At 40.4% G+C, this 26,306-nt stretch overlaps 2 protein-coding genes and 1 pseudogene across 2 annotated transcripts; 1 reads left to right on the top strand and 2 right to left on the bottom strand.

Annotated features, from left to right (window-relative positions):
* The first annotated feature begins 378 nt into the window (after positions 1-378).
* On the top strand, positions 379-4,829 carry LOC130696850 (uncharacterized; annotated as a pseudogene).
* On the bottom strand, positions 4,353-9,120 carry LOC130696820 (rho guanine nucleotide exchange factor 7-like). The gene is made up of 16 exons (XM_057519930.2): positions 8,939-9,120; positions 8,768-8,864; positions 8,515-8,641; positions 8,282-8,447; positions 8,083-8,224; positions 7,951-8,027; positions 7,785-7,891; positions 7,633-7,724; positions 7,337-7,573; positions 7,142-7,220; positions 6,946-7,073; positions 5,300-5,520; positions 5,125-5,228; positions 4,963-5,052; positions 4,817-4,907; positions 4,353-4,686 (listed from the first exon to the last, which is right to left on the bottom strand). Exons 2-16 carry the CDS (start codon positions 8,837-8,839, stop codon positions 4,584-4,586), a joined length of 1,836 nt encoding a protein of 611 aa, XP_057375913.1. The 5' UTR covers positions 8,840-8,864; positions 8,939-9,120; the 3' UTR covers positions 4,353-4,583.
* Positions 9,121-11,060: 1,940 nt separating this feature from the next.
* LOC130696816 (diacylglycerol kinase beta-like) lies at positions 11,061-25,130 on the bottom strand. Its single transcript, XM_057519924.2, has 19 exons — positions 24,161-25,130; positions 22,068-22,446; positions 17,920-17,996; positions 17,674-17,820; positions 15,083-15,407; positions 14,420-14,650; positions 14,219-14,344; positions 14,083-14,132; positions 13,938-14,012; positions 13,727-13,846; positions 13,538-13,655; positions 12,944-13,149; positions 12,710-12,880; positions 12,378-12,648; positions 12,031-12,290; positions 11,792-11,947; positions 11,503-11,731; positions 11,254-11,435; positions 11,061-11,164 (listed from the first exon to the last, which is right to left on the bottom strand). Exons 2-19 carry the CDS (start codon positions 22,294-22,296, stop codon positions 11,072-11,074), a joined length of 3,066 nt encoding a protein of 1,021 aa, XP_057375907.1. The 5' UTR covers positions 22,297-22,446; positions 24,161-25,130; the 3' UTR covers positions 11,061-11,071.
* Positions 25,131-26,306: the final 1,176 nt, after the last annotated feature.

Here is a 26,306-nt window from a genome sequence, read left to right as displayed (position 1 = left end):
TTTCATTACACAGGAACTTCGAGAATATCTCTATCGTTGTGGATTTTTTTTTTAACAGAGTTTAACGGATTTTACATCAAGTATTCTGTTTGCTTATGTTTAACGGAAAACAAATCGAAACACAAGTGTAGTACTTTAGTTCCAAATATTCTGACGTAGTCTAACTATTTGTATTGAGAGGGCTGGAAGATTGGTTTTGTTAATGAGAATGTTTGCTAGGCTATAAGTAAATAAGACGATAGACCATTGGAAGGTCAAGCTAATCTCGAGATGGTCCATGCGATATATCAGTCGTTTTTTGTTCCTAAAAAAACTTTCCGTTTTTGTCTCTGAGATTTCCTGTAAGCGAAAATACAAGTCCCGCCTCCTTGCTAGTCAAAGAAAGTTGTCCAGTTCTTCAAAAGCCATTCTGATCTGTCGAAAGAGACTCAGTTGAAACAACAGCGGTGGTGACATAAGACAAGGCCAAGGAGCGACCTTTTCCCTTTCCGCGATTAGTTGCCTCATTTCGATGATGGCGCGTAAAGTGAATTCCGAAACAGATACAGAGACAAATACAAATGGCCGGGGATCACCCTTGCTGTTGCGATATTTTCGTGGTATAGACAGGCCAGCAATACGTCAGGTTCGACGTTTCCGTGACGAAAACGTTCGCTATCGTTTCTTAAAGTGGATTGCTTTATCCATCAGCACCGTTTCTGTGGTAAATATCCAAAACAATTAATTGCAAATTAAGGGCTATTGGAGACATCAGCAAAGTTTGTATTTAGTAGCATGCAAGAAAGTTTTACGTAAAATAATCTAGCATTTGCAGTTAGTGGTAAAAACAACTCGGAATGCTTTGACGTTTTGAATAGTCGATTATTCTTAATCACTGATTTTCTTAGTTTTATAACCTTGCCGTTGGGCCAAAGGTACGTAGCTGCACGATGAAAAATTAGCCTACATAGACAGAGACTACATTCTTTGCGTTTCCCCCCATAATCTACATACGACTGGTTTGTCCAGACATCTGCATTTCGTATATTAATACTGCTCTTTTCAAGGATGCGTGAGTCTTCAAGTTATAAAAAATAAAAAATAGCAAGAAACCAGTCTAGGAAGGACGAATGAAATTAATACAGCTTCGAGCAGAAACCGGCAAGATCAACGGTTACTAGTCCAAACTGTCGATTTTTGAGGCATAAGCTTCAGAAAATCATGAAAAATTTATAACGCACTCCGGGGCGCTTTTAGGGTACCAAACTTGAGGCCAAAAAGAAGAACGACTTGTCATTTATCAGTTACAGATCTACGGCCTGCTGAGCCATTGCGTCATTTCCCCGATTACGTGAACTTGGCCACGATTTGTACGTCTTGCCTTTTCCGGGAACACAGTAACTCGTTCGAAGTTTGAGATATCTGATGCATATGAGGAAAATTGACGAGGCAACCTTAGCTTTCAACAAGAGGAGTTTACTTAATCAAATACTAATTCTGACTAAACAAAAAATGACGGCAGGCTAGGAAAAACTTTGTTTTTCGTTCGGTTTTTTCGTTTTGAACGGTTCAGTGACTATGGCAAACCATTGTTACTGAATAGAAGAAAAACAAAATTACCTGGAAATTGAAGAAAAAACTGGTTTTATTATCACTTTTGAGAATCCCTGATGAATTTCTGATAAAGGTGAGCCGACCAACTTAAGAAATAAAAGTTACCTTAGAAGGTTAGCTATATATATACCTGTCCTATACGGACTTGTAGCCAGAACGTCAAAACCAAAAACTTTGAACCATCAAAATTGATTTCACTCGTAAAAAACATTATTCGGAGAAAACTGAAAACTTAATAAATTTTTAGTCGAAGAAAGTAGTCTTCAACAACCATCTTTGTCAAATTTTCGGAGACTGTCTCCTACTGACAGCTTTTTACGGTTTTAGGGAAAGGAGCTTAATATTCTCTGGCCACGTTGTGACAGCTGACAAATGGGAAGAAAAGCTTTGTCTAGGCACGCAAGTTACCTGTTTGCTTTTTTTTGTTGTTTTTTTTTGCAGGTAGCTGGAGGCCTTGGTGTAGGGACAACTCTATGGGCCCTGTCAAAAACGACTTATCTTCAGATCATAAGATCGAGCACTGCTGGAGTCTACTTGCTGATGGTCTCTGTGGCTTTGTTGCTCCTAGCAGGAGTCGTTGGCTTCACCGGGGTTTTACGACACAACAAATCCATAATGGGAAGTGTAAGTTTTCGTCTGCTATTCCAACATGGTGAAATTTAAAATATTTGCCAGACGTTTTTCTTTTAAATTTTTTAAAATTACAGTTCATCGTCTTATTGTTTGTCACACTGGTATTCTTTTTGATTGGCGGAATCTGGACGTACATAACAGCTACCCAAACAGATCAACTGTCATTGCAAAGGGTAGCCCAAATCGTTCGGCACGATTATGGGAAAGATTCTAGCAAAACGGCCCTTCTTGATATCGTTCAACAATCAGTATTGGCAATCGGTCTATTTATTAAACAAAATGAATGTGACTGAGCAATGCTTCCAATATCCATACAGTTCCGATGTTGCGGTTCCACCAACTTTTTGAGCTGGACGACATCGTCTTACAGTATAAATCAAACGGAAATGAATTCTCGAAATGATTCAGAAGTTAGCCTCGCATTTACCGTACCAAAATCGTGTTGTATCGAGCCGTCGAGTCAGGATTGCCAGGATAATCGCCATATGAAATCTGACACAACAACCAATAAATACATCTATACCAAGGTAAAATTTTTTGGTTAGATAAATTTTGTTGATTTTGTCATTGATTATTTTTCTGGGCACACAGGGATGCGTTCAAAAACTTCAGGCCAGCAACACTCCCTATGGAACTTATGCATTATGCGCCAGCCTAACGATTGCTTTGCTACAGATTGTCGGCCTTGTTGTTTCTTTTCTGCTATTTCGAATGTTTGATTATTTAGACGCACTATCATAATTTGCATTTTGTATTTTTAATAGCCTAAATATGGCAATTTTTTATGTTTAAGAAATTGCGCTTGATGGGTGTTTGCCTGTTCGACAACCAAACTAAGTGTTCTATCAATTGGCCATATTTGAGTTAAATTAATGTCCGGTGTCTGTGATGGCCGTCAATTTGAATTATTTTTCATCTCGTACGATTTTCCAACCAATTTGTTCAAAGGTAAAATAAAAACACTGCCAAGGTTGAAAACGAGAATCATTACTAGTTACCTGCAATTTTAAAACGTGCTACAACGAATAAATGACCATTGAGTGAAATCAGTCAATTCCTTACGTATGTCCACACGGCTTTAAAACTAAAAATTTAAAACTTAAAATGGAAGAAAATCAAAATCTTAAAGTTGCAGTTCAGGAAAAGAGTTCGGAAAATCTGGCAATGTTGGCAAAATGACAGTTCTAAATGTAGAGGAAATGTTTTCCATCTTGACTCTTTTTTGTTAGATCTTTTTAGCTAAGCAGCCCAAACTTAATATTTTCTGTTAGGTGTTACGAAAATAGTTTAAAAAATGGCAAGCATATTTTGTTGTTTTAGAGGCTGTGCCAGTTTCCTTGATCTAGGATTTGCAACTCCTGCAGTACCTATAAAGAAACAGCCTACAATAGCCTTAGATCAACAACAAATTGGTACAGGATTCGTTGAATTCTTTAAAATTAAGTTCAATGTTTTTTGCATTTCCCCCATTTAGTGTTAATTTTTTACAACTATGACAATAGAAACTAAGTATTTTAACATAAATTGGCTTCATAGGTCAAGAAGTGGTGCTAGTAAAAGATGGATCAAGAATATGTGGTACTGGTGGGGCACTTGGAAATACAGCTGTATGTTTGAATTCATGTTGGTATGATCTGATGAATAATTATGTACGTTGATATAGATAATGCAAGACAAGGCTTACTTTGAAGTGAGGCTGCAACAGTCAGGTTGGTATGGTTGCTGCAGACAGGCAGTGTTGAAACAGCAACATTGAACTGATTTTATTCCCCAAATTTTTTTAGGTATCTGGGGTATTGGGCTTGGTTCTGAAAAAGCAGATCTGAACACTATTCCAATGGGAAATGACACAGATTCTTGGGTTATGTGTTCAGATGGTTACCTTCGTCACAACAAGGAAGAAATGCATCACATTACACAGTTGCCACAGGAAGGAGACACTATAGTAAGATTTATAATTCTGGTAAGGTGAAATATTCTACAGCATTGCATTTTATTATGTTGCAGGGTGTTAGTTACAATCACATTGAACTAAATTTCTACTTGAATGGTCAAAAATTGGATTGTCCATTCACTAATGTAAGAGGACAAGTGTATCCTGCAGTTTACGGTGAAAAATATTATCATCACATTAAATCACGATTTATTTACACTTAAATTTATTACAGTGGACGACGGAGCCGTTTTGGACGTTGTTTTTGATAGCTTTGTGCACGATCCTCCACCCGGCTTTGATAAAATTATGTTGGAACAATCTCTTTTAGAAACATAGAAAAGTAAATTTATTAATACCAAATGTCGATCTTCATGCCAAGGCTCATTGATCTTATCTGATGTTCATTCCGTCATCTGGTTGGCTACACATTCTTCAGTAACTCAACTTCCTTAGCTAGGGATGTTACTTGATTTTGCAGCTCACGTACTTGATCCCGCAATGCATATACTGTATCGACTAAACTCCTGTATGTTAAAGATAAACAAAAAAGTTAATTTTAATTGTATAATTGTTTTCCCTACCTATGAGTCTAATTTAGCTTTGTTTCAGTCACCATAAATAACCTGTTTTCTGTTGCTACAAAATAAAACGTACCTCTCCTCCATGACTGTCCGAGTGCCTTGCACTTCTTCAACGATGATTTTCTCCTCTTCGGCAATCAGCACTTGTGGTGATTCTAACAACGCTGTAGCAGAATTCAATTACGTTTTACACAATCGTCAACTTTAAACGACTATTACCTGATTTTACTGTTTGACGTGACCTTGCGGTCAAGCTACAATATGCTTCCACTAGCTTAAGCAATTGTGAGTCATCTTCGTAATTTAATTCTTTAAAAATAAAAAATAAATAAATAAAAGGTCTATTAAAATCACCGCATTTGAAATTGATAGAGCTCTTACCTCTTCTTTTTAAAGACTTGTTAATAGCTCTTTTGTTACTTCTTTCTTGACAAGGTCGTGTCGTGATTGGAGGCGATGGACGGAGAGAGGAGTAGGTCCAAACCCTATGACACCAAAAAAAAGATTACCATAATAAAATTTTGTGCATTTTTTTTTGCCCCACTAAATATATCACCTGTTATTGGTGACTGGGTTTACAACTGAGGCGAGAGAGAAATGCGGGTTTTGGTGGTACTGTTGGCTTCCCGCCGGACCCGACAGCGTATGTTGTACCGGTGGGCGTGCTTGTACCGGCGTGCTGCCTCTGCTCGTCAACGCATTCGATGTTCGTATCACTTCTTGCTTCTGATGCGCTGGCTGGATAGAACTCGAGGGTGGAACATTTTGCAGCAGAGTCTAAAATAAAACGAAGAATGAAAACAAGAGACTATAGCACGCCGCTGGACTTCTAAATACTGCAAGTCATATTCTGTATATATTCCACAAATATACATGCTATACGAAAAATCCGGGCTGTTAGTATATTCGCTCACTACTTCAGGCTCCATGCGCAAGTGCGTCCATTTAGACGGGAAGCTCATCCTCCGGGAATTTTTCGACATTCAAAAATTGAACGCTTAAAAACTCGCAATACGCGATTGTAAAATGCTAAAATTCAAGGCGAATATTGTTTTGAAGGAAGATCACAGAGAGGAGTTCCTCGGTGTAAAGGCAAACCGATTTTGAGAAGTTGTGGAAAGCTAAAGCAGCATCAGCCCTCGCACTGGGTTTGATTGATCGAATCGAATGGCTTAGAAAATAAATAAAAGAGAGCGATTTGTAGGGGATGGTGCATGAGCTTGGCTTCGGAGTAGGAAAAAAGGATAGGGGGGAGGGAGGCAATCAATCAACGCCAACTTTTCCGAGTGATCTTCTCTGCATAAGTGAGCAGATTCCAAAACAACAAAACAAGAAAAAGAAATCAACTGGTACATTCCATTCCCCCTTGCCTGTGGGAGAAGGAAATGGAAGAGCCGGCGACTCTGCCAGTATAAGGGCAGCAGAAACTTTCGCTTTTCGCCACCAGTGGGCATACAGTGTGGACCGGTACACTGGAGAGGCGAGTGAAGAGACGCTGGTATCGCGTTCTGACGGAGTGTCAGTGGCATCACGGCTTCGTGACGGCGTAGCTCCTCCCACGTCAGCAAGCCCGGAATCAAACGAAAAGTTTGAGACCCAAGCATCAACCGTCGTTGAGGTATAGCGTTGCTGAATCGGGCCTTCGGCTCGTTCGGCAGAAGCTTCTTTTAGGTTGTGTCGGGTAATGCACAAGTCCAACGGCGGAAGCGAATGGGAACGGAAGGGAATCTTTGGAGATTTAGATGGCACAAGAGAAGCAGAATCTAGGCTTCCGCCGAAACCTTCACGTGGCCAGTTCATTTTCCCGTTAATTGCTCCCGAGATCAAAGGGGAGGAGGAGGGAGAGGAGGAAGTACTGGACGTGGAAGAAGAGAAGGTGCTGGATCGGATCCAGCTGTGAACGACAAGGGGGACACCCAATGTGAACTTCTCAATGTACAGACTTCGTGTTTGTGTGCTGGACCGCTCTGATTGGCCAGTTGACAAATGACACTCTGCCCGGCATTGTCTTAGAAAACGATTCAAGTTGTCTTTCTCGGCAATAGCGGTAGGATTGATGAGGGTACAACCTAGAAGGAGTCGCCTTTCGTGTTCGGCCTCCCCCCCATCCAGTATTTCACGCAATCGTAGGCGAGTTAGCAGGTCGGCTTTGATCAGACGAACCAGATAGCGAGTCATCATCCGTAATGGTGGGCGACTTACACAAGCAACGGTCGAAGCCGACGACGATGTAATCACAGGGTTGCGAATTTGTTTCTGAAGCAAGTCGACCAAGCGAAGTCGTTCTTCTTTCGACGGACAGCTTACAAGCACTCTTTCCGATCCTGAAACTAATGGTTGCAAAACAAGGCTTGTCATGAGAAAAATGGCGAAGTGAAGGTCAAAATACACGCCTTACCTAGTATTTCAAAGGTACAGCGAGATAGCTCAGTATCATCTTGCATATTTAAAGACATTCCTGAAAGGTTATACTTTTTCTGAAAGATAAGTATGATTTACTCATTAATGATAAACATTAAGGAACTGTGAACAACAATGAAGCACGAAAACGCAGGTTTCAGTTCAACTTGAACATAAATGTCGGGTAGCTTACCTCAAAGACAAAGGCAGACAATCTCTGGCTAACTGAGAGTAAAATTAAACACTGACTAAAAAGCACCAAGTGTCGGTCCTTGGTTTCTGGAATCGGGATAGTTGTCGTGATTTTGACAGGGCCCATGTACAGTAGTTCACCAAGCCGTTGTGGCTCATCGCCTTCCCAACAGCGGACGGAGCCACATAACACTTCAAGTTCTTGCTCTTTTTGACGACGTACAGAAGCGCAATGTAACTAGGGAATTAAGAAAGAGATAATTTGTATCTTAAAGCTAAACGTAATAAGGAACGTACAGGTATGTTTTGGTACACGAAAACCGATCGTTGAGTATCTCCCCTATCTGGATGAAATTCCTCCATGTGACGTTCAAGCTCCTGTAGACACCCTTTTCAGAAAAAGTAAAATTCAAATGTTTATTTTTATAAAAAAATATGGTGCCATCAACCTCCATATCGTTCCAGTCGTCGAAACGGACGACTGAGGCCGGCAGTAAGAAATACCAAGCCTGGGCTACGTCCACCAAGGCCCTCTACAAAGGAACCCAGCTTTTCCCTAAGCCATCATATAACTTGTCAATATAGCGATTCAGATATTTTACGCAGTAAAAGTACTTATAAGTCTCAAGGATACAAACGGCCCTGGGATGGTTGCTACAATATTCTGTATGAGCCACCTTTACTTTTTCAGCCTACATAGTGAAACAGTCAGAAGAATCATGAAATTCCTTATTGTCCAATTCTTACCATGCCAAGGAAGATGTTGCCAACTCGTTGCTCTAGACTGGGTTTTTCGTAGCAATCTTCTAACAATCTGACAAAGGTTGAATGAAGGTCTACGATTTCTGGTAAATTCCGCACAATTTTGCTATATTCATCTGCTGTCAAACTGTTAAATGGAAAACAATATTATTGCATGGACTTGTTGCAGCTGTAACTCTATTACATGTCGGAATTTCCTAGAGGTGTAAGTACCGTTTTGATCAAAGTCTGAATTTCTGAAATGAAGCTTTTTTCAGAATCTATAATATCTTTTAAGATTAGGTTTCGATTGACTGTTTGCTGTTCTGGAACCGTTTCTACAGCAAAAACGGTGGGTGGTGGTTTTGCCCCTGTGGAAAAAAGCAGATTATTCAAATGGCAACAATCCAAGATGCTAAATCTGTACGCAATGCTCACCAGTCAATCCTATATCTTTTACGTAATTTGATGGGAACCAGCCAGTCTTGCCTTCAAATGTTCCTTCCCACCACCCACCCTCTTCTTTTTGAGTGATAGTTATAATATCACCTTTCTTAAAATTCAGCTAGAACACATTTAAGAGTATAGAGCAAAAAATAATATTCTTTTAGACAGTTTGAGCCACAGAAATTTAAGCCAAGCATTTCCAAAGAGGAAACAATTAAAAAAATTCTGAGAAAATTAATCTAACCTCATCATTATTTTTTCCTTTGAAACTATATACGGCCTGAACTTGAGTGATGGCCGGAGGTTCGGAAATCATCTTTTTTGACAAGTTGAACTGTATTCTACGAAACTTAGTCGTTTAGTACTGCATATAAGGCACTGTGTGGTCTTGTGATTTTTGTGATTTATTACTTACAAGAGTGGATCAGCGTTGTTCCTTCCCTGCTCACCAAACAATCAAACTAATCTAAGAGAGGATGTCTGTTTAAATTTTCGTTTTCAATGGTAAATATTTCAAGAATCCAAAAATAATCAAGACTAATTTCCTTTTGCCTAAAAATTGTTGTGATGAGCTAAATTTCTCAACGCCACCTGCCGACATCTTTTTAAGTTAGATGTGAACCGAATGCCGGGAAATGGTTGTTGTTTGAACTCCGAATATCGGCTGTATTACTTTTTATATTTCCATCATAGTAAAAGTGTTATGTTGTAAATTATCGCCACCATTTCTAAATGATTCTTATGTTGTGTTCCTTGCTATAGAATTCAATCACTTGAAAATGAGTCAGTAAAACCAATGACCATCGAATATTTCATTACCGTATATTTTTCTTTCTTTGTTGTCTAAGGTGAATGTTGATGGCCATGGGAGGCATAAAAACGTAAACTCTGATGTAAGATAAATGTATTTATACTTTTTTTTCGGAGGTTATAATATTAATACCGTAGAGTGGAAAACTTAAGACTAGGGGAATGTTGAAGACTTTTGAAGTTTGTCCAAGCACAAACGAAACGCTTTTGTCTGTTTTTGTGGGTTTTCTTTTTCTTCTTTCAATCAGTTATGTTAATTTTAGTAATAATAACAAGGAAGGAAGGATGGAGTTTGAGATGCAGTACACAAAAACGATATAATAATCATTTATAATGAAACGGTGTTGTAGGAATAGAACTGGGAAGGGGTGGATGGTCAATAAGCGAGCCAATAGTAAGGGACAACGAATAGCTGCTGAAATATTAATAAAAACGCAGAAGAGAATCACTAACGAGATACCGCGAAGATTTTGGCTTTGTCATATATGAAACATCTGTGATTGTGTTGTCAATGTGTTGCTGCGTCCTTCAGGGAGAGTAAAGAAGGGATATTTTAAAAAATGAATAGGAATATTATCAAAAAGAAAGAATGAGGGAATTAAAAACCATCACTTATAAAAGACAGGTCAATTCTTTTTCATTTTCTCTTCACATTGAAGAGAGCGAAAGAGGGAGACAGAGAGTCGGAGAGTGAAAGAAGTTGGCGCAATAAATAATCATTTGATGGGGATCTATTTACAAGGCGGCGATGCGAATTAATGCCGATTTTTTTTTTTTTTTTCCTTTTTCTTATTTCTCTTTTTAAGAAATTTCTTTCATTTCCCACGCATACACGGACGATGCATCTTTTTTTTTTTGTTTCTAGGGAGATTCATGAGAGGGGAAGCTGAACTGAAGTGGAAGAACTTGTCTTTTCGTGCTGTACGAAGAGATACATACGTAACTGCTTTTGCCAGTTTATGACGAGCGCTAGATCTTTGGATGGACTTTAAAGCGCTGGCTGTAAAACGTATTTATACGATAAAACATGATGTATAGCGCTGCCATGAAAATATACATCTATGTATATATGAAAACCGCAATGGGCTAACATCAACGGGAAAAAAAAATCAAAAACTTACGCGAAAAAGGAACAAAAAAAAAATGGATAACTTCACCGAATATTTAACATGACGTTCTATCGACTTTTTGTGTTGGGAGGACTTTTTGCGTTACGTCTGCCTGTTTTTTAACGATCAATTGAACCTGAAAAGAACCTTTTGTCAAGCTTGTTGTCTACAGCGGCAGAAAGTACGAAAACAATAAAAATACAAACGCTGACAAACACTTTTCAAACGAAACATTTTGATGAAAAAAGAGAGCGCGAATAAAAACGATACCAGCATAGTATCAAACAATTTGGCCGTATCGGAGTTTTCCTAGCAGAATGAAAGAGAGAATTATTTAAAGGGGAGAGCAATGGCAACACTGAGCCAATAGAAAAAAGGAAGAATTTTTTCTTTTTTTTTTTTTTTTTTTAGCTTTTTTGGCTTTGAATTCTTCCGTTGACAGAATTTGGTCAATCAACAACACGTCTAATACGTAATTTAAAAAAAATCTAAGTAAAGGAAACGAGAAAGTCTAACTACTTTCCCAATGTCAGAGACGGGATTTTAGGGCTTATGCTTGTTTGATTTTTGTTGTTGTGCTTTTCTTTTTCCTTGTTAAAAAGGATCCACCTCTTTTGGTTTTGGTCGAATCAATGTCGTTTGAGAAAACTGAAGAGGCCCTTGCTCCTCGATGGCGGTGGCGCCATTAACATGGGCACTTGATTCTTCTGAGTGATTTGAATCTGTTCCATCGAATGAATTAGGAAATAAAACTCAGGTAATTAGTAAAATAATTATGCAAATTTTGAACGTGAAAAATAAAAACACTAACTGTGCAAGGTGACTGCATCCACGGTTCGCCGTCGACCTGCATAGGGAAGCGCTTGCGTGTGCGGATGACAATGTTGGAACACTGGGCCAAACGGCGTCCCGACGCCCTCAATCCGGTTTTGACCTGTCCCATGTGAAGGCAATTCTCCAGACCGATGACTTCGATCAACCCGTCACCGATATCTGTTTTTTAGAAAAATACGAAAAGATATTTGAAAAGAGTTCAGCGAGTCACATCACGGACGAAAACCTTGCAAGGCCAAACTGAGATCAACGAAGTTGAAGCTGCTGCTGGACAATTCCCGTTCGGATTTGTTGGTGTCGTGCTCCTTCCGTAAACTGAGGGGTGCCGGTCGTGAGCGTTTCTTCACTGACGTGTCGCCCCACAAATTGGATCCGCCGTGAGTGTACGGGATGTTGAGTAAAGCAATTCCTTGTAGCGATGGACCGTTGGCCAAATCTAACGACACGCCATCGCACTGGAAAAGGCAGAATCAATTAGTCGAAGTTGGTCATTGAAAAAATGCGCAATAATTTACCATGATGTCAATGTCTTCGTGCAGGTTTTTGCACGAAGCCGTGAACGTCTCGGACGTAGCAAATTCAAAGTACCACAATTTGTTTTTCATGCGGCTGTTGAACTTGTCCGGGTTCTTTTCCCGTTCAGAGTGGAATTTCACGCAAATGGCCGCATCCTGTTTTACAATTTAAATTCAAATCGTTTGTAATAAAAAAAAACAATAATAATTTGGACAGTTGGAAGCAAAGGGAAACTTACCACTCCGATGGAAAAGTAGTTGTTGAAAATGGTGTAGGGAATCTGGTCGGATGGCTCGGCGTTCTCGTCCTGCTGATGGGGTACAACCTCGATTTGCCACCGATCCATCATGATGGGCGCTGCCCTGCTGATTTTGCGCAGGATCTTGTGGACGGACTCGCCTTCGTAGCCACCACCCCACCGCAGGCAGCGGGCCAAATCGTTGCCCGTCCCCAATGGAATGATTCCGATGGGCGGATGATTGACAAATTGGACCTTGTCTGTTCCGTCCATTGTAAGCAAATAGATTTAAAATAATAAAACATTCAACAATCAGTTTTTTTTTTACATATGAACAGGTTTCATACCCATCGTCTCGAGGAGCCAGCCGACGGTGCCGTCGCCGCCGCAGCAAATGACTTTGAAATTGGCGACATCTTTGAACATTTGCAGGCCGGCCAGAGAGCCGCCCTGGTCGAGACTGTACACCTGCCGCGGATTGAGGAGCGACTGGAACTTGCGCAGGATTCTCGCTCCTTGCCGGCCACCCGATTTCGGATTAATGAAGACCAAAAGAGGACACATGCCCGGTTGGAGATTGATTTGGAAGGACATGGGCGATCCCGACGATCCCGACTGCTAATCCAAATGTGTCAGTCACCACCAATTGTCTTGTTTATAAACCGTCGTTGTTAAATACCTCCGAAATAGGTAGATGGCTCTCTGAACGCGTGAGAGATCGTCGGTCCCGGCATGTGGATACCTGCCGATCAAGAACGATTGGACAGATGGACGTGGGTGGCAAAATGTGCACTCGGTGCTCGCCCAAAGTGCATTCGGGTTTCACTTGCGAGGCGCATCGGTTGTGTAACTATCAAGATCGAAAACAGTTAGCAAACAAATCAATGTTTTTTTTCCCGCGTTCAAAACTCACCGTCATTTGGCACCAGCGACAGTGGAGTCCAGTGATGCCGTTGTAGGACTTGATGGGTCCGCGACACTTGGAGCACTTGGCGTTACAGTTGCCTTCAACCCAGTGATGGGCCATCACTTGAGTCGATTTCTTGGACTTGACGTAGGTGCAAATGCACGAGGCCGGCGCCCGCTGAACACATCGTTCGTGCACCGTGTACTTGCAAACTGTCACGAAAAGGCAAAAAAAAAAAAGAAAAAATGACGAAAAAACCCAATCCGTTTAATACCCAAGCCGAAAGCCAATAGTAAAATATTCGAAATTTGATGGGATTTCGAAGTTAAGCGCCACTTGGCTTAGGCAGTAGGGAAGAGGCAAACGTGCCGGGAATTTTGGAACAATAAATTGCTACGCTGCCAATGCATAATGAGTAATCCGTGACATATATTTACAGCGACGCAATGACAATTTCAGAATGTACTGGACCCTGAAAGCTGCGTCCGGGCGGCCAATTTCGTTAGTTCGCACGTTGATTAGTAATTCGCCCCTCCATCGCGCAGCTATAACATTAAATACAGCGCACACACAAATTTAAATAAAAACGGGTCTACTCACAGACGCAGCAGAGGCCTTTCTTGCCCAGGCCGACGAGCATGTTGAGGCAGAGGTTGCAGTAGGCCGGACGGTTAAAGTGCTTGAGCCGCCACAAATGGTTGCCGTCCTCTTTGACATTCTGTAAAATGAAAATGAATTATAAACATTATTTCGTTGATATGCACATGATCTAGAAATCAAATTGCTTACCGAATCGAGTCCGAGGAGGACGAGGAGAGGGATCGTCGTCATCCCGCCGCGTTTCCACTCTTCCAGCGAGACGGTGCCGTCATTGTCGTAATCAATTTCCGTCATCATCTCTTGCAGGATCTATTCGAAAGTAAAGAACCAACTCACGTTTCTTTTGCGATTCAAAATTCGACATGAAAAAAAGAGTCTTTGATTGCCCGTCTTTCCTCACCGGTTTCAATTCGGAGGCGTCCCATCCGAGGTATTCCGCTACGGCCATCATTTGATTCACGATACAATCCATTTCCTGTTTGCGGGGAAAAAAGAACGTTTGAAATCGTGACAGTTAAATAAATCATTTCGATAAAGTGATTTACGTTAGTATCCAATACACCATTGCCGTCCGTGTCGTATAACCGAAACATAACTGCCAATAGAAAATTTAAAAAAAAATGAAATTAGATCACATTAACTTTTGGAAAAATCAAAATTCATTTGTTTATAGTTGATTACATTCGAGTTTGTCTTCAGGACGGCCAGCCTCCAGCAGAGACAGGTAACAGATGACGTTCTTGAGCGAGACCCGGAGTGAATTGATGTCCAGTAGGCTCGTCTTCCGCACCAACTGCCGCACTTCCACTAAATTTCATAGAACCGTCGTGTGATTTTAAACGGCGTGTTGAAAAATAATAATAAAAATTCATTTCAATTTACATTCCAGTTTGCCGTTGGAAACGAGAATGGAATTATTGGACTTTCGCGATGAATTGCGAGACATTTGGCTGTGGCTGGGCGATGATGATTGGTTACTAGCCCGTTCCCATGTTGCACCTGCCGAAGCTGTTGCCGCACTGGAGCAGGACGCTCCAGCTCCCGCTCCAGCAACAGTCATCGTTCCAGGCTGCGTGACCATGACTGTAGGATGAACTGAAGCGCCGATACTTCCTGTCAATTTAATAGACGCGCACATTTAAATAGATAAACAGGATAACATGGCGGCCCACTTGAAATCTTTCTCCATTGAAAAAAAAAACGACATTTCCTTCTTAATTTCCTTCAACATTCACATGGCTAAAAACGACAAAGATGGCAAGTGTGCAATAGATTTCTTTGTTTTCTCCAATGATCAAGCCGGAACACGAGGGAAAATGTGTCAGCCACCAACAATCGATCGCTGGCAGTTCCGCAAACCCAAAGGCCGAATTAGAGAGGCTCACAGAAGCGTGTAACTTCCTCAACAACAACAACAATGTTCTTCCTCCTCTCCCCCCCCCCCCCCCTCTGCTCTTGGCTCGAACCTCTTTTCCACCCAAACGTCTCAAACAAGGACCGAAGATTTTTTTTTGGGAGAAAACATTCAACCTTAAAGATACTTACCAGTCCGCGTTCGGTTAGGAGCATCTGATTCTGTGCTACGTCCAGCGCTACCGAGGCCGCTAAGGCTGCCCAGCCGTTCGGTGAGACCGTGAAAGCGTTCAGCCAATCCTTGCAGAGGTCGGCTTTGTTCCGACAGGCTAGTGGTGATGGTATGCAAAACTCCGCCGGAAGCGCTAGTCGAACAGCTGGCTGGACAAGCTGCAGCCCCAGCTGGACTGGTTGTTGAGCCAGATTCGCCAAAGGCCGCCAAATTATTGACAGAGCCGGATGCGTTGTGAGCAGTAATAGGAGCGCAAGCTGTCGCAGAGCTCAACATGGCCATGTCCTGTAAAATTAACGTGCATATCATTAACGCAAGACGTATAATCATTTTGAATTGCATTTAAAAAGAAAAAAGAAAAGAGAGAAGGACATTATCTCACCACGTAATTAAAAACTCTTGGTTATTAAATAGCGAGCTAAATGCGTGGCTTGATTGAGGCTATATCTCTTACGTCTATAAACGCAGAGGCAGGAAATGAACGATCTTTCACTTGCACATGTCGTCGAAATAGATAGAGCTTACCCATCATGAAATGTCCGCCTAATTGCTTATTTATTTCTACAGACAGAACAAACGCAGAATGATCGATTAGGCTAATCAGAATAAACTTTCATCCAGACCCTCGTTATATTTCGTGAAAATCCAATAAACTCACGTATTGACTCGTCCTTTTTCTAGCTCAATGTGTTATATACTCTTCATTATTCTAATCGATCGATTGTCTCTGTACATCGGGCATCCGAAATATAAAAAACGAAGGAGGGGGAAACAAATATAATCCAAACGTTTACTTTCTATACACAGTTAATATGGTCGTTAATGTCCCTATGCCCGTGGAATGTGTGGCTTGTTTTCACTCTATTCACTATACAAAAAAAAAAAAAACCTTTCTCCAACATGTCTCCTATTTCCTGGGCGTGTTTGTCTTGTTTGTATTTCTGCAGCTGGACCCCGGAACTCTCGAGAGCGGCCGGCTTGATAGTGCCCGATATGTAGTTAAAGGAACAAACCCAATGAAAAAGAAAAGGCCCTTTTTTTTCCTTTCTTTTAAAGAAAAAAAAAGGGGGGAACACATAAAAGAGGGAAGAAACGTCCCAGAGTTTGTTTGTGCGTGCATGTGCCTCGTACACACACACACACACTTATATACTAGTAGGGCATGCTGCTGCAGAGTTTTTTTTTTTTTTTTCTCTCTCTCTTCCGAACGTGAATTCCCTTTCTGTACTGTGCACGGAGCATTATTATATATATAAACTATATCCTTTTTGCCGGTGCAACATTGTTCACAGCGCTGCCGTTGCACAGGGAATTGAATTCACGCGGGCGAGTGCCGGCTATATTTATCTGGATGGCGCACGTATATATCACTGCCCCCCCCCTTTTTTTTCTTTCTTTGCAGGGGGGTTACATCCAAGTTGATATTTTATTGCATTTCGTTTGTGTTGAATCAAAATGAATATTTTTGCCAGCGCTGCTTTATCTCGATCATCTCGTCCGATGCAGCCCAGCCGGCGTGCACAATTGACGATGAATAACTCACGATGGGCTACACCACCTTCCCTTTTCGTGGAAAAATATAAAAGGGAACAGGGCGTCCATTCGACACGAACATTTTCTTTCAATGAATTTAAAAGTTAAAATAGAAAAACAAATCGTGTCGATATTATTCTTTTTTTTTTTTGCCTAGTCGCTCCCATAAAGCGCATTAAGCCTGGAAGGTGAAATAAATTATTGTAAAGAAAAAGAATAGGAGAGTTGCCAGAGGCATGCGCAGTCCCGCATAAAAGTAGGTAATAAAAGTGTCCCATATTTACACGTTTGATGTCGTGGCCCATGTGTTAGACACACTCTGTAAAAAACAGGGGAAAACAGTGCAGCGGGCGCGATCTATGCAAAATCATTTATAATTCTAGCCTTTTAAAATTTATTTTCGCCAAACACTACGGGGTTATCTAGCGCAAAAAAAAACTGGTTGTAGACAAGTTGCGGTCTTTAATCAAAGGACACGACATTTTTTTTTTTTTTTTAAGTAACATGTCTAAAACGATTCATGGCGCCGCTGTCAAAATATAGTCAGGTGCTCCAGCGAGACAGACAGCCCGCCATTTTTATAGTTAGCATTTAGAGATTTGTAATAGCCAACGTCATTTTCTTTTCAAACATTTTCCTTCATCTTTCTCTCTTGTGTTTTTTCTTTTTTGTTTGTTAATTCTCTTTTTGAAACCCAAAGAAAAAAAAAAACAGTGTACATTTTCTTATCTTTCTGTACGTATATACTATATATCCTGGTTGAAGACGGGCTGGCCGGCTAAAGAGATAAACACCAGCGAAAATGGCGGGTCATAAATAGCTCATCATTTTTTCTCATTTTTATTAAATGCCTCTTTTTCTCTCTGTTTTTTGCCGCTTTGCCGCCGTTTGAGAAACTGCGCGATGACGTCCCGCGCCCGTCTGTGCGCACTTTCTCAAGCTATTTTCGCCCCGGTTAGAAGAGAAGCGCAAGCGTCTTAGTATTTTTTTTTTTTTTTTTGTTTTTATTATTACCTACCTTGATGACTTTGCCTTCAACGTTGGAGACGGTCTTGGTGGGCGCCCGTTTGACAAAAGACAAGAACAGCCTCTTGCACAGCTCTTCTTGCATTTCCAGTTCCAGGTAAGTGTCCATAAACAGCCTGAAGCCCTCGTAGTCGATATCCTGTAAAAAATGAAATGGGACCACCCCCCCCAAAAAAAAAGGAAAGACAATTGTTTTTTTATTCTTTAAATACATCGGAAAATTGACATCGTTTTTTACCCCGTCTGGCTGGAATTTGGACAGCGGTCCAGTGCCGGAGAATTCTGCCAAAACATCGCTCAATTTCTTGGACGAATCTATAATCCAATATACAAACAGCTGATTTATTATTTGAATCCTTGGCTTTGGATTTAAAAAAAAAAAAAAAAAAAAAAACAGACACGCAATTCGTTTTTGGATAAGGGTGGCGAGCACTTGTCAAATTTTCTAACAAGTGTAAAAAAAAAAAAAAAAAAAAGATTTCGTAAAAGGCCCGTGTCTCGACGCTTGTCTTTTTGATCATTGCCGTCGCGGAATGCGAAGAGACCTTGGGCGACATTCGCTTTCTTTTTTACACAGACAAGAGTTTTAAACGACAACGTTCTTTTTTTTTCCTTCTTCTCGTCTCTCATCAAAGTCATCTGTAGACAAAAGGATTTTCCAACTGCGTGAAAGACAAGGCTCTCAAAAAAGCAAAAAAAAAAAAAAAAAAAAAATCCCATTTCTTTATTCGCTTTCTCTCTTCGTTCCATGTCTTGAAAAAAGATTCCCCATTCTTCCCAAAATGGATCCAGTCCCAGCGAAAAAGACCGTAGAAAATTTGGAAAACGCAAAATTCATTAAATCCTTTTCATCAGCAATAGTCTAAAATGGCTGCTGTGAGATAAACGAAAATCATTTAAACATTTCCCTCCAGATTCGCGTGTGTGTGTTCAATTCAATACTAGGATTGTTTTAGACCAATTTGGGGCAGAACAATCGGAACTGGTCAATCATCATCTCATTACACAAGTAGAATGGAAGCAGACAGTTCAAAGTTTCCGGCCGTCTCTATACGCGAACACGCAATTTTTTGAGAAGACAAACGACATTCATCGACCCGGCTAAAGATTGTTGACTCTCGTAACGGTTGACAGCTGCTTCGTTGTCCATCCTTACGTGTCCCGCAGCCAATTGTTTACGAAACGATGTTTTCCCAATGGCGAGAGAATGGAAACAAAAAGAAAGCGGCATAATAAACCCATCATTGTCGGCTATTAGAATCTATTGGAGGGGCAGATGTAATAATCATTTTGATATTTCTCCGTTAGTTCACAAGTTTGTTTGTTTTTTTATACAATAGAATTAGGCAATGCCTTTGGTGAACCGTAAAGAAAAAACTGTTTTCTTATATGTGTGCGTGTTATTCTTTAAATCCGCCCAATTTGACTGGTCTCTACGTTGTTAGATAGCTGCTGGAAATCAGTGCGTACTATCTTGTTTTTGTATGTTGGCAAACAATATAACAGCGGCGATAGGGAATTTAAAAAAAATAATAATAACAATAAAAAGAAAGGAAAAGTTGTTTACACAAATGAAGAAACAAAAACAAATCAAAGATGGATGAAGACGGATCAGATCGCCAGTTCTGCGACAGGAGCAGCAGGGACGTGCACTATCCATCGAATCGGAGCCATCGGAGATCCGTCAGACGAAGGCAAGTAAGAAAAGAAAAGGAAGGAAGGAAAGATTCTTTTTTTTTCACATGTCTGTCTGCCTTCTTCCTACTTCCCTTTTTTTTTTTTTTTTTTTTTACTTTCCCGTGAAACGGAGGAGGCAGGGCAACGTCTATATACAACATGCACGTCTTCCGACATCTCCATCAGCCGCAGCCCCGACGTCCCGAGCACACACACACATCGTCTACTATATATATGTGTGTACACCATACACATAGAGCAGGAGCACGCAAGTTTCTAGCTGATGCCCTCCCCGATCCGCCCAGCTATCCGCCCTTCCCATCCTCTTCACTTCCCAACCGAAATCAATAACACGAACACAGAGCCAGAGAGAGAGAGAGAGAGAGAATAAGAGAACAAGTAGAACGCATCTAAAAAAGACTTGAGACAACTACAGTTGTACACGTATATCCAAACAACAACACATCCTCCTTGTGTTGTGCGCTTTAACTTTTAACTTAATGTTGAAATAAGGACCTTGAACACATTTCGTTCGTTCTCTGAATATTTTAAAGAAAAAAAAAACAAACGGGGAGGCCTTGTTGATCAATCTGAGATTAGCGGTTAGCACACTGACCAGTTAAACGAGGTTATTAATGTTTCTGTCCCACATATTTTTCAAACGTCAAACTGCTTTTCACTTTTTTTTATAATAAAAGGTGGACAAGATTGAATTGTAACCAAATATGGACGGCTAGTGGAACAAGAAAAAAAAAAAAGAAATGTTAGAGACACATTGTTAAGAGAACGTTCTGGTCATTGTCCAAGTCAATGGTGAGCCACGAAACATAAAGAAGATGAAAAAACCACGAGTTCTTTTTTTTTCAAAAGTTATTGATTTCACTAAGGTTGCATAAAAGAGCGACGCAGACCCGAGCGTACCGACAAAAAAAGAAAAATCGAACAAATTGAAGAAAAAGATGAACAACGTCTTTAATGAGATTATTGTAGGGAAACATTTTTTTTTTCTCTTTTTTTCGTAGTTTTAAATAAAAAGGAAAGTTGATCTTTTGCATAAGATTCAATGTGATGAGATTGTTCATTTCTATAGGAACAATCCCAAAAACCGGCGCAAAAGTTTCGTGACGGACAGAACATCCTGGCGTGTAGTGTCTTGTGTATAGACAAGAAAGGGCCGTCTGTCCCCCCCCCCTTCCCTTCGACGTTTTCCTCTTATGTACACACCCAATTTGGCCAGTTACTCGGGACGACGACGTGACTCGCACAGTTTTTTCCCAGCCTTTTTCCATCATCAAATTCTGATAATTACAGCAATTGAACCCAACGTCTCTTCTCTTTTTTTTTTTTTATTTCTTCGTACATCCTTAGCAACTGCTATTTTAACCCGTCTCCATTACAGCCAACCTTTCAAAAATCGTTAGCAAAAAAAAAAAAATAAATATAAATCTCTATGCTAATCATCTACACCTGAAGCAATATGCGCGTCGACATTTGAAAATAGCCAAACACTTGGGACGGCCAAAAGATGATTTTAAAACGGGACCCGTTGATTTCTTTCTGCTCCGATTCTTCTTCTTCTTCTTCTTCTTCTTAGTTTCGAGACACACACACACACACGCACACAAGAGTACCATGTCGTGTGTGTGTATATATAAATGCATGGCCCTGTTGTGTGTATACATCTATGACGTCAAAGCGCGCAAACGGGGAGAGGATGGTATCGATCTGTCGCTACCAGAGAGCGAAGAAGAAGAAGAAGAAAAAAAGAGAGAAGCCTGCGAAGGAAAAGCCGTCGCCATAGCTTCTCCCCACCCCTTTCTGTAGCCCTTTAGTGACGTCATGAACTTTCAACCAACGTATTTCCACATCTTCCCCCCCCCCCTTCTTTTTTTACATCCGGTTCTCTCGCGTTTCCCGTTTCTAGACGATTTTTGTTTTCGGTCCTTTCCCCTTCGCCATCCTGTCAAAAATGTTCGTCTCGTGCAACATTTTTGCTCTGCCCAATATCAAACGGAACTGCTCGGTCTCGATTCCTATATATAAACACGCTCACGCAATATATCGACCAATTTTTAAGATTCTACTTCCTCATGTTTATGGCTGAAATAAATGGAAGAAGAAGAAAGAAAAATGATTTTTCTCGCTTGTGAAATCCATAAACGCATGGCTGGCCTTGTTGATCACGAAACTCGTAACGGTCATACAACGTATCGATTCTTTAATGTAGCTCAAGAGGCTCGCAACTTCAACAGCTTCGAGCAAAAGCAGCACCTGACATTTTATGGCGTCACTCGGCCCGTCTTTTTATACATCGGCCAGCGGCTAATGGCGTCACGGATATTATGTTACCGAATTTATATAGATTTATTTATATTTTTTTTTCTATCTGGGGGGCGTGTGACCACCATCCACCCAACGTGATTTGCATGAAAATTTTTGAGTCGTAAAAAAATATGAAGTAGTTCTACATATGCAGATACCCGCTGAATTGTCGGGAAAACCCTATCCTTAATTTGCATACGATACAACTTCGAAAAAATAAAATTAACTTAAACATTTTTTCTAGCGGTGGTATCAACCCACATGAAAAGCCTTGCAGTCGATACCCTCAAAATTAGTTTTTAAAAAACAGGCCGAAATGGCAAAAACGAATTCCCCCCCCCTCCCCCTAACACAAAATGTAAATGAAATAAAAATAAAATAACTTACAAGCAGCGAGATCCTGTAATTGTTCGAATTCGGCGGGCGAGAGCTTCTCCCATCGATAGGCGGACTGGAGGGCGGCCTGATCGAGCAAGGCGGCCGACGAGGCACAGCTCGAATGTTGCTGATGTTGATGTTGATGCGAATGCCGTTGCATTGTCGTCAAAATGGAAGACGCCCGGCTGCCGCCCACTTTCTTTTTGCTCTTCTCTTTCTTCTCCTTCTTGTGCTTCATGATGATGGTGGCCAGCTTTCCTACTGATGTTGCACTACTGCCCTTATCGGCCACTCTGTTTATTCCACTCGTTTGTTTTTCTTTTATTGCACACAGCACTTGAAGAAAACTTGTTCCCCGTTCGTCTTTGTTACGCACACTGCGGTGCACCTAAATAAGAAACGGTAGACTGATTAGCGAAACGAATAAAAGAGAGGGAATGTGAAAGAAAAAAATGTTGTGAGAAATCAAACCGGTTATTACGCAAAATTCGGATAGATGTTTTTTTTTTGTTGTTGTTGTGAAGGCAGGGGAATGAGAAATGTAAATAACCGGGAGCAAAGGGATAAAACAGGAAAAAATAAAATACACACACAATCTGCCAATCTCTTTGTCACCTGGCATGGAAAAAAAAAAAAAAGATTGAAAACTGATAAGGTAATAATAATCACATCAGATTGCGTGTTATAAAAAACAGGAATGCTGACGGACTAGATTTACATCCTCATTTGAATTTGACATCAGCTTTTAACCACGGAAAAATATATATATATATTTTTTTTGTTTGTTTAAGAGTGTCACAACCAGGATCAGGTATTTCTAGTTCCAATTAACAGGAGTTGAAAGGAAGCTCGTCATATTATTATACTTATTAAGCTTGTTTTTTTGTTTTTTTTTTTAAATCTATATTTTGGGTAAAAGATCTTTTTTTTGAGTTTTTTCACGGTCTCCGGCTTCTGGTCTGATCTAAAAATACAATGGAGGCGCCATAGGGAAGGACAGGCAGATAGACAGAGAAAGCTATATATACATACATATATCAAGATGTCTCTGTTTGGGATGTTTTCGAGGATCAAATACGAAACGACAGCGTTGCAAACCAACGAAATGATTCAAACAGACAGATTTTTAATGATTTCTTAACCTTTACTTTTTTCTCTCCCTGGGTTTTTTGACAAAGAGATAAATCGTTTGGTAATTAGAACTGACATAACAATGACATTACAACAGTTAACTCTTTCCTTTTCGCGAAAAGGAATATGAAAGCGATAAAGACGCGGCTAGTTGCCCCCCTGGCTTTCAACATTTGAAAAGCCTTTGGAGTAAAAAAAAAAACAAAAACAAACAAAACATCTACCGTACTAAAAAGGCCCCATATGCAAACGTAGTAGTTTCAATAGAAAATTACGAAATTCCCTCGAACGGATATAGGTAATTATTCCAAACAGCCGATGCCGAATAGAACAATAACAAATGCAAGAGGTCTGTTTTTTTTTTTAATTGTACTTTTAAGGACGAACAAATACTGGATTATTCATTCATCATTTGCTTTTCTATTAGTGCTGCACGCACAATGTATGCACGAGACTGTGTAATAATGATTGTTTATTTGGATTCCTAGTTTGACGGCTGCGTAGACGCAGGACAATAAATCAATGATCCAATATTTAGATGTGCCGCTTCTCTAAATAGAAGCACTTATCAACGCCCCGCTGGTATTTATGTACATCGTTCATTTTTTTATTTTCATTGTTTTACTCTCTGCTGGATATAATATCCCCATTATTGTTATCATTGTTCCCCGCCGCGCACACGCGGGGAAGTACCGTGACAATTGAAAACAAAAAAATGTCACCTACCCCCTCTCTCCAATAGGAATGAAAAAAAGGCTTTTGAAGGTGAGAGGAATGGGGATACTAAATGCAAAAAAAAAAAAAAGAAAATCAAAATTGACACCAGTTGGACACGACTAAAAATTCCCAACCGTCTACATAGATGTGAAAGAAACATCCCCTTCTCCGCCGTTGGCCATTGAACAACCAAAACTGGCGTGACACACCCAGACATGCAAATATCGAGAATCGGAAAAAAAAAGAAAAATTACCTGTCCTTTTTTTTCCTTTAATTCAATTGGCAGAAATTTCGGTATTGATGTTTTGTTTTTTTTTTCTTTTCCGCCAGTTGCCGTTTTCTCTTGGGTTCCTCGTTGCGTAGAGCGTAGTACAGTAGAACTGGTAGGTACATGAAAATCGTGAGCTTTTCTGGCGTGTAGATGTCGTGATAACGATCGGGAATAAATACGAAATTTTCAGTAGCTATATGACAATCCGTAGGATGCGGGTTGCAGAACTCCGGCGTATACTTGAAAATTCAATCAATGAAAATTGATTTTCAATACGCAGAGACTTGTATTTTTTTTTTTCTTCTCTCTCTCTCTCTCTCTTCTTTTGGCAGCCGAGGAGGGTGAAAAAAAAAATAGAAAACATAACACAGAAGAAGAAAATGGCACGGATGATAAAAATCAGACGGCCATGTTGTCGCGCACTGACACACTCTGGCCAGTTGGACGAGAGAGTTTCAATAAATGCCAGGCCAGCAAAAAGTTGTAATTCATGTTTGTTTTTTTTTTTGTGTTTGTCGTTCGTCTTTTTTTTTCAAATTACTATTTCAAAAAAAAATCTTTTTTCTTCTTCTTCTCATTGAATTTTTTTTCTATGTTTGCCCAACATTCGATTTTTATCTAAGCCCAGCTTTTAACACACACACACACACACGCACTGTAAAGGAAATTATTCAAAGGAATAAAACCTTATAGAGACACACACGACGCCAAAGCGAAAGAAAAACACACACACACACACACACACACTCTCTCTCCCACTGTTTCTAGCAGCACACACATACACACACACTCTAGTAGTACCCGTGCCGTACATACACACGCACACTTCAGATGCAGAATCGATCGTCGGCGTCCTCGCCGGACGATGGTGGTGGTCGTCGTGTTTGTGGTGGGTTGTTCATTCCGCCCGCCCGCACTCCACTATCTACTCCACTTCCAACTCAATAATGCATTTCTTTCTTTTTCTAAATAAAAATTAAATCTAATCCTATTTTTTTTAGATAAACTGAATTTGTTTCCCAAAAAATCAAACCGCAGGGCTCATGATTTTTTTTCACTTGGCAACACAATTCCGGAGGAAGAGTAACCTTTTTCTTTTTTAAACTATACAGATCGTAATGTACACAGCACCAAATAGTACATATACACACACATACACACACGGCGTGGCGGACGGCACACAAAAAAAAAAAAAAAATGGGAAAAAAAAAGGAGACGGGCAGGGACTCAACTCAAACAGTGACCGGCCATAGCGCGAGCTGCCGACTGAGTATTCGAGTAGGCGACTAGTGGCGCTCTCTCTCTCTCTCTCTCCATTTTTTTTCTTCCCCCCCCCCCCTCTTTTTCTTCTTCTCTTCTTCCTTATTTTATTTTTTTTTTTGTTCCGTTTTCTTTCTTTTTTCTCCTCTCTCTTCCTTTTCTCCTCTATAACGTCACTGTGCTGTGGAACAGCCCATACAAAATGTATACACAGAGAGAGAGAGAGAGAAAGGAAGAGAGTAGGAAGCTGTATGCGCGGCTGCCTGCTGGTTGCACAACACACGCTCGTCGGCTTTTCGTTTAGGGCGACGTGGTGTCGTCAAAAGCGCAGTAACGAACGGCGGCGGCGGCGCACGCAGAGTAAAATCAGGCAACGTGATGATATGGTCCCCTTCCTCTTTGGCTGGCGTGCTCCTACACAGATGTGAAACTTTGGTGTGCGTCTGAAGAAACATCGGCATGATCGAGTCATTTTTTTTTATCAGACGAGGAGGGCCATCGTAAGAAATGATTTGTATACTGTACAGAGAGAGAGGCACGTCTTTATTATCTTACGTAGTTACGATGATGTATTAGGCGGAGTTCTCTACAGGAAATTATCGATGAATCATAGAGACGATCGTTATTGCCTTTAGTTTGAATTGCACCGCCTTCCGTTTCGTTTCCCATTGTTTTATTTTTTTTTGTAATTCATTATTTTTGATTTTATTGAGGGGCGTTTTGATTGTTTGATTGGGTAGGATAGACTCTCGTACGCGGATGTGGCCAATGCAGAGAATCATTAAATTAATATAAGAAGGATATGCGCAGATGTAGTACAATGTTGCTGTGTTTTTATAGTGGCCATGCAATCTTGCATCGGGAACTG

This window comes from Daphnia carinata, chromosome 5 (genome assembly GCF_022539665.2).
Source record: "Daphnia carinata strain CSIRO-1 chromosome 5, CSIRO_AGI_Dcar_HiC_V3, whole genome shotgun sequence".
NCBI classification, from domain to species: domain Eukaryota; kingdom Metazoa; phylum Arthropoda; class Branchiopoda; order Diplostraca; family Daphniidae; genus Daphnia; species Daphnia carinata.
The sequence above is the reverse complement of the archived record's forward strand: the minus strand, read 5'-3'. Positions and strand labels throughout refer to the sequence as shown.